We start from the raw sequence: 8,092 nt of genomic DNA, 5'->3' as shown, positions 1-8,092 counted from the left end.
GAATAGCCAGTGCTCTTAGCTGCTGGGCCATCTCTCCATCCCCATCCACCTTGTTTTTGAGACAGAATCTGACTGAGACCTGGGGACCACAGATTAGGCTAGACTGGCCAGCCAGGAAGCTCCAGAGATCATCTCTACCTCTCCACTTCTGGGATGACAAATGTGTGCTGCCATGTCGATTTTTATGTGGCTGCATTGACCAAACAGGTTCTCATCTTTGCATCACTTTACTGAGTGAACTCCACAACCCAACTCTCAATCTTTTTTTCCACAAGGCAGACAGACCTAGAAAGAACTAACCATCTGCCTACCTTGACTAGTTAGGAATGACACTCCTGAGAAAGCACTATACAGGCATGAGGATCTGAATTTGAAGCCCCACTATGAAAAGCCAGGCATAGCTGCACAGCCTCTAACCTCAGCACTGGGGTGCAGAGATAAGTGGGTCCTGGGAATTCACTTGCTAGTCAGCCTAGCCAAAATGGCGGGCTTTCGGTTCAGAGATTCTCTAGGGATCAAGGTGAACAATGCAACACCGGACCCCCCCCCCACACACTTGGGAAAGCTCCGGCCTACTAGGCTACAGTTCCTCCTCTAGCACTTGTTAATCTTAATGACTGAGCTCTTGGTTCAAATTTCCCAACTTGGACCATTTACAGAAGGTAACTTGTATGCTTGTAAAGGCCATTGTGCTCAAAGTTCTGACTAGGCTGGAAACCTCCCTTGTCATTAAGGGATAAAAAAGTCGAGGGAACTTCTCAGTAGTGAAATACAATTACACAAATAAAAGAATTCGTTCTGCCTCTCTAACAGCCCATAAGCAATTCTACTTCATTTCACAATCGCCCTCCTAAGACTTGGAGCAGGCTCAAAGGTATAAAAAGCTCTGTTGTGTTTGCAGTAAGGCCTGACTGAGGTGGTATAAACTGAAATTGTGATGGCGTGATTTAGAACGTTACGGAGAAGGGCAACTGCAGTCCTAAATAATACAATAAACAGTCTCACTGGTCACAAAGGAAAATGATAGCTCATTCTACTGAAAGAAAATTAGGGGCTAGAGATGTAGAATACTTGCCCTAACGTATGTGGGTGTGTGTGTGGGGGAGGCTCTAGGTTCAATCTCTAATACCACTAAAAACCCCATGTGCTGGTGTGCGCGCGTGCGCATACCCCTCCCTCAAATGTTAACCCCAGTGCCTAGGAAGGGGATGGGGCCTGTGGGAGGCACATCTCTAGTCATATTGGCCATGGACACACCACTGTTTCCCACAAAGTTCAGATAGACACAACCTAGGAGGGTACAGGGAGCCGCAGTGGATGGACGACACTAGAGACACAAGAAACTATTTATTTGGAACCGCAGAGCAATGCAGTTGCTCAGGACAGGATGCTAATCTCTAGTCTGACAAGCTCAGGAGCAGTGACACGTTGACTTGGCTGTTCAATGGTCGTAGACAGAGCAGTTTCTGAAAGAAAATAGGATTCTCTATAAAAGACTTATGGGAACTTGGCCAGGGAGAGGACAGCTGGGTGAAACAGTGCCAGGGCCACTCAGCTCCCCAGGTTCAAAACCACCTGCCTTCCCCAGAGCAGAAACAACTGATTAACATTAGCACCGAGCCTTTCTGTCTTTCAGTTCTTCCACACTGTAAGATTTTCAGTATCTGTGCAGTAGTGTCTGGACTTCCCATAAGGGAACAGGGCTGACAAAGGTGGGCATTCAAAGCCATGCCGTCTATCCACCAGCCCTGTCTTCTTGCTAATCTTAATGCCTCCTCCTCACTGCAGCCCATTTCCAGTCTCCCCCGCAAGGACACACTGTACATATGATGGCACTGTTCTGTACAGCTTCCTCTGGAATTCCAGGGTCAAAGCAACTGAGAGCTAGTCGTCCACCGTGATGTTCCGGAAAAGGTAAGCCATGGACTCGCCATTGTGGATTCTCCGAATTGCTTCAGAAAGAATCAAGCTGATATCCACAGTCTTTATCTTGGGACACTGTAGTTTCTGGACCTCATGAGGGACAGTATTTGTTACCACCACCTAGTCAGGAAGCAACGGAAAATACACTGTTACTGATGTGTGCCTGAGTGGCTACTCAGAAAAGCCTACTGAACAATTAATACCCTAAGCTCAAGTTCCAAACTACAAAACTTTGCTCCGTAAGCTTGTTGTTTGGTTGTATGGGAGACTGCACCAAAGACCTCACACATAGGACGAGTGCTCTATTCCAGCCTTTGTTTTGATTTTCTGAAGCAGGGTCTTGATATGTAACCTAGATTGGGCTCAAATTTGTAATCCACCTCTAAGTGCTGGAATTACAGGTGTACAGCATCACCTGGCCAGAGATTCGTTTTACAAACTACACAAGGAAAAGCTTGCATGGCACGGAACTTAGGTCCTGGAATGTCATGTCTATACACAGAAATACAGCGATCTCAGCCCCGTTCAAAACTTTCCTATTATCAGTGAAGAATTCAGGAATCAAATGTTCCTGTTGTGTCCATTTGAACATCTCAAATATTTATGCAAATCCTAGTTCCTAAACATACATCTGTCTGAACAAGGCTGTTGGCAAGCAAAAAGTACTGTTAGGTAGTATCCTAGTTGGAGTTACGCAACTTACTACCCCATCATTTTATTATTCCCAGAAACAACTGTAGCAAATCCAGACTTGAGCCAAATGTTCTAAGCCAGACAGACCTCATCAATGGAGGACTCCTCAATCAGGCGGGGGGCTTCAGCAGACAGGATGCCATGTGTGGCCATGACATAGATCTTGTAAGCGCCTCTCTCTTTCAGGATCTCTGCAGCAGCAACAAAACTCTCCACGTCGTCAATAATGTCATCCTGCATGGAGAGGCAGTGTTAGAGCCACCCCATCCCGGCCTGGAGACTCAACTCTCCCCTGTACCTGCTTCAGAGGTTTCTGTGACAACTCAGAGCACAAGCCTAGGCCCAAGTGTGAGCAGGGCTGGCAGAAGCACCTCTGCAGGATGAGTGTCAGCAGGAGCAGTGAGGCCCTCTGGTCAGGTGACATGCAGCTCACGCTGTCATGAGGACTGGCAGGGTGGCGTCCCTCCATCAAACTCCTGACTCGTTCCATAGAGTCAGCGTCCCACTTGCCTTTTCCCAAGAGAAGGTGATATGTGAAGAGAGAAATAAAGGGAGCTACTGGGGTTGGAGAGATGGCACAGAGGTTAAGAGCACTGGCTGCTCTTGCAGAGGACCCAGGTTTGGTTCCTAGCAGCCACACAGCAGATAACAACCATCCGTAACTCTGACGCCCTCTTCTGGCTTCTGTGGGCATTGCATAACATGGGTGCACTTACATACACGCAGGCAAGATACTCACACATAAAATAAATTAAAAGAAAAAAATTTTTTTTGTCTTTTTGAGACAGGGTCTCCCTGTAGCCCCAGCTGGCCTGGCACTGGCTATGTACACCAGGCTGGCCTTGAACTCACAGAGATCCACATGCCTCTGCCTCCCGGGTGCTGGGATTAAAGGTGTGTACCACTGCGCCCAGCCAAAAAAATAAATAAATAAAATAAATAAATAAATTTTAATTAAAAGAGAGAGAGCTGTTGGAAATGATGTGACCTTGCAGTGAGGGCATGTGGAGCAAAGCAAGGCTGTCTTGGGACACCTGTTCCCACAGGTGACATCAGAGAAACTTATTCTCTGCTCACCTCATGGTCCTAGAGCTTAAGGATGATTAGACAAGCTGGTTTGAGGGGATCCAGAATCTATAAGATGAAGGTTATGGAGCTGAGCTTCCTGTGGAAGGCTGTGCTCTTTATATGTGTACATTGTGTGTTAATCTCTGTTGTTTTATGTAAAAAAAATTCTGCTACTTCCTTTTTTTTTTTTTGGTCTTTTTGAGACAGGGTCTCCCTGTAGCCCCAGCTGTCCTGGAACTCACTATGTAGACCAAGCTGGCCTTGAACTCACAGAGATCCTCCTGCCTCTGCCTCCCAAGTGCTGGGATTAAAGTTGTGCACCACCACGCCCGGCTCTGCTACTTTCTTAAAGGACATTGGGTGAGGGGCTGGAGAGATGGCTCAGCAGAAGACCAGGGTTCAAATCCCAGCACCCACATGGCAGCTAACAACTGATGTTAACTCCAGTTCCAGAGGATCCAATGCCCTCTTCTGGCCTCTGCCAGCATTGCACAACACAAGTGCACCTACATACACGTAGGCAATAAATACACTCATACACATAAAATAAACTTAAATAAATAAAAGGACGTTGGGTGAGAAAGGGCAGATGGATGCCCTGACGTTCACCACTGTGCTGAGACCCTCACTGACTCAGCCAGCACTGTGGATACGTGAAGGATGCTGAGCACTGCCATACCACTATGATCGCAATGCGTCCCCCGACGTCTCCAACCACCGTTATTGGAGGCTTCTCTTTGGCCATCATCACTAGCAAAACAAATCACAAAACCCTCTGTTAGTCAGGTCGCTTAGATAAATGTAATCACAACCTCCTGCCCTGGAGGTGGTACAAGCCACCACCAGACTACAACAAGCTAACACTAGATCTCTCCCACAACTGGACTTACTCAAGAGTCAGAGTGCCTGAGGTAGCACTGGCTCACAGAAACAGAAGGCAAGATGGAAAATTTAAAATTTTCTAGTATAGCTATAGTAAGAAGTAATTTATTTTATTCTATACTTTTATACTATTTTATACTATACTTCTATAGTAAGAAGTACTTTATTTTACCTAGTATACTTAAAATTGTTATTTCAATCCATAATCAGTATAAAGACGTATTAGAGATGTTTGGTTTTTTCATGTTAGCCATCACTATTTGGGGTCATTTGAACATCCACCTCTTAGGTGAGACTGGGCACATTTCAAGAGCTCAGTTGCTACATTTGACAAGAGCCATCACAGTGCACACACAGCACAGGTAAGGGGATGGAAGAGCACAGTGCGAAGGTGCCCGTGACCAGGGAAGCCACTCCAAGGAGAAATGGAGATGGACCATCCAGCCAAGAGGCAGCGAGCTTTACTTTCCACTAGGCTTCTACTACACACACTTCGTGGACACCAGGAACCTAAGGATGTAACCACATGATCACCATGACGCAGCCATGTTCCTTCCTGCATAACAGCAAGTTGGATGAGCTGCAATGTCAACGGGTACTTCCTCATTTACCATCTCAGAAACAGGCTCTACACACAAATGTCAGCTATCCTCGCAAGGTGATACACAGATATAAACCCACCGGTGACTCAAGAGGCTGAGGCAGGGGAACTGAGTTTCAGGCCAGCCTGAGCTACCTAGGAAGACCCTGTCTCAACAGGAACTTAGATCTAGTTTGATGCAGAGAGCATCAGTTTCCATGATTTCTTTTTGGTTATTTAGCCTGCAGCCTCAGCTGTTCTAAACTTCATGGCGATCCCTGAGTGCTGGGATTACAGGCCTGTGTGCCGTGCCTGGCTTTGTGTTTGCTTTGCTGCACCCTTATTCATTCAAAATAAAAACACCAAGGCACAGCTGGAGGCCTAGAGGTACATTTTCTTTCCATAGATTCATTTCTTGCACATATCTGGTCCTAGGATCCAGAAAAACTGAACACACAATTTGGTGTCTCCTAAAAAACAAAGATAGTCTTTATTACAGGGCACAGGCAAATGAGTGCCTCACAGGCTGGAAAATGCTGGCAATTTCTAATAGCTTACCCAAAAGGAAAAAAACTCAGAATCCCACTTTTCACAGAAGTCTGTTCAGGTTAACAGTACAGGATCCTGGAGTACCACACTGGACAGAACGCAGCCTGTGTAAGAAACACCTAAGTTGTGCAACACCTCTTGTAGTCAGAAACTGCTGTCAAAATGGCATCAAATACCAGAACATCGTCTTTAATTCAGCAAATGCCTTCTAACGTCCATATAAAGAAGTAGGAAACTGTCTTTCACGTTTAAAATGATTGTTTTCAGTGCTGGGTGTGGCTGTGCACCATTGTAAAATCCCACACTTAAGTTTCCTCTTGTTTTACTTACTGGGTAGACACTTGAAATGCAGCTCTGTGATGCTTTGCTACTTGGTGATGTTGTATTGCTCTGTAATATTGAAGCTCTGTGAAGCTTTCTAACCATGTCTTACTGCTGATAAAGATGTAAAACTAAGAAAATGGAAAGTTCACCAAATGGGGGCTGGAGAGATGGCGCAGAGGTTAAGAGCACTGGCTGCTCTGAGGACTCAGGTTCGGTTCCCACATGGCACCTAACAACCACGTGTAACTCCAGTTCCAGGGAATCTGACGCCCTTTTCTGACCTCTGCGAGCACTGCATGACAGGGGTGCATTTATATACACGCAGGCAAAACACTCACACACAAAATACATTACATATATCTGAGAGTTCACCAAATGGTTTAATGAAGCACCTGGTCCAATTAGTCCAGGAAAAGTGTAGATCACATGTAACAGATACCTAAACTTTTGCCAGTGATATCTGTTTTTTGTAAAATGCAATGACTAATTCCTAGCCCAATTAGCCTGGCCTAGACATAGAGGAAAAGTTCTGATGTCCTGACCCACACCAGGAATGTCCACTTTGTAAACCACGATGACTTGGTGAACTCAGGAAGGAATTTTTCCTAAGATAACATGGCCCATCATGAAAAGAGACACAGGGCCCGGGTAGCAGCTATAGGATGCAAAAGGTCCTACACAGTCTGACTTGTATGTTGCTCTGGGCCCAGAAAATCTTGAAGCCTTGGTTGTTAGTTCTGGGACCACACACATGTTCTCTTAGCTATTCAAAGAATTTTTATGTATCAGAGGTAGGAGGATCAGGAGTTCAAAATCATCCTCAGCTACAAAGCCAGTTTGTAGCCTGGGCTAAGTGAGGCCTTGTATCAAAACATCAAAAATTAAAATTAAAAGAAAATAAGCATCTTCCTGAAAAAGCTGCATTTACAAAAGGATCGAGCATGATTTCACAGTACAAGGATGTGCACACACACACCTGCTATTCTTTCCTTGGGTCAGACAAAACTTCCTCTTCTAGCATAGCAAAGGAAGACTGGAAAGGAATTATTCCTGACTCCAGGCTCACAGGCATGCGCATGCATGCACACATGCACACACACACACAGGTCCACATGCATTACTAGATGTGCAAGAGGAACAAATCAATCCCTTTCTACCCTAGTGGGGGGTATAATTAGCAGGCTAGGAAAATCAAGCCAGAAAAGGCATACGTTCATTTTTGGTGATTCAGACTTAATCTTTACTACTGTGGCAAACACTGAGCAATCTTTAGCAGAGAAGCCTTTAGTGCACACACATCTCTTCATGTTTTTTTAAAAAAATATTTTATGTATTATTTTTGTTTTATGTATATGAGTGTATTGCCTCCATGTATGTGAGTACATCTGTGTTGTGCAATGCCACGGAGGTCAGGAGAGGGCTTTGGATTCTCCTGGAACTGGAGTTAAAGATGGTTTGTAGCCACCATGTGGGTGCTGGGAATCAAACCTAGGTCCTCTGCAAGAGCAGTCAGAGCTCTTACCGCTGAGCCATCTCTCCAGCCCACATCTCGTCACACATAACAGATGCTTTTCCCACTGTCAGCGAGGTATCTAGACTACCTGGTAAAGTGTTAGAGCTTCAAGGTTTCAGTTTCCACATTTCACTATCACATTCCTCTCAGGCCGGGTATGTGCTTGACCTGACTACCACTGACATTTTGTGCTGAACTGCTGCACATTAGGAAATTAGCAGCAACTCTGGCCTAGACCTACAGATGCCAGTAGTGTGTACCTCCTTCTGGCTATGGCAACTTGAAATGGGTCCAGACATCCTCTGGAGCAAAGAGCAAGTTATTTCTTTCACCTTAGTGGCGAAAACTATACTTGTACAATTAACAAGCTGAGAAAGTCAAGCCAGAAAAGGTTTCTAGTTCAAAAGAACGAACAGACTGACACTAAAAAAAAAGACATAGGAAGTTAAGTAAGTACCCACACTTGGGTGCTTTTAGAACGGTTTGAGTCAGGCTTGGTGGCACATGCCTTTACTCCCAGCACTTGAGAGACAGAGGCAGGTGGATCTCTGTTCAAGGCC

At 45.4% G+C, this 8,092-nt stretch overlaps 1 protein-coding gene across 1 annotated transcript in view; it reads right to left on the bottom strand.

Annotated features, from left to right (window-relative positions):
• Positions 1-1,332: 1,332 nt before the first annotated feature.
• Prpsap1 (phosphoribosyl pyrophosphate synthetase associated protein 1) overlaps positions 1,333-8,092 on the bottom strand; it is a 31,905-nt gene continuing 25,145 nt past the window's right edge. The window contains exons 8-10 of the mRNA XM_008831342.3: positions 4,364-4,434; positions 2,704-2,850; positions 1,333-2,043 (exon numbers count right to left, since the gene is read on the bottom strand). Coding sequence (XP_008829564.1) covers positions 1,885-2,043; positions 2,704-2,850; positions 4,364-4,434 — 377 coding nt within the window. The 3' untranslated portion in view covers positions 1,333-1,884. The remainder of the gene's footprint in view (positions 2,044-2,703; positions 2,851-4,363; positions 4,435-8,092) is intronic.

The sequence above is a fragment of the Nannospalax galili genome, unplaced genomic scaffold (assembly GCF_000622305.1).
Source record: "Nannospalax galili isolate Female #2095 unplaced genomic scaffold, S.galili_v1.0 scaffold634, whole genome shotgun sequence".
In the NCBI taxonomy this organism is placed as follows: Eukaryota; Metazoa; Chordata; class Mammalia; order Rodentia; family Spalacidae; genus Nannospalax; species Nannospalax galili.
Note: the sequence above shows the minus strand (reverse complement) of the source record. Positions and strands in the feature narration are given on the sequence as shown.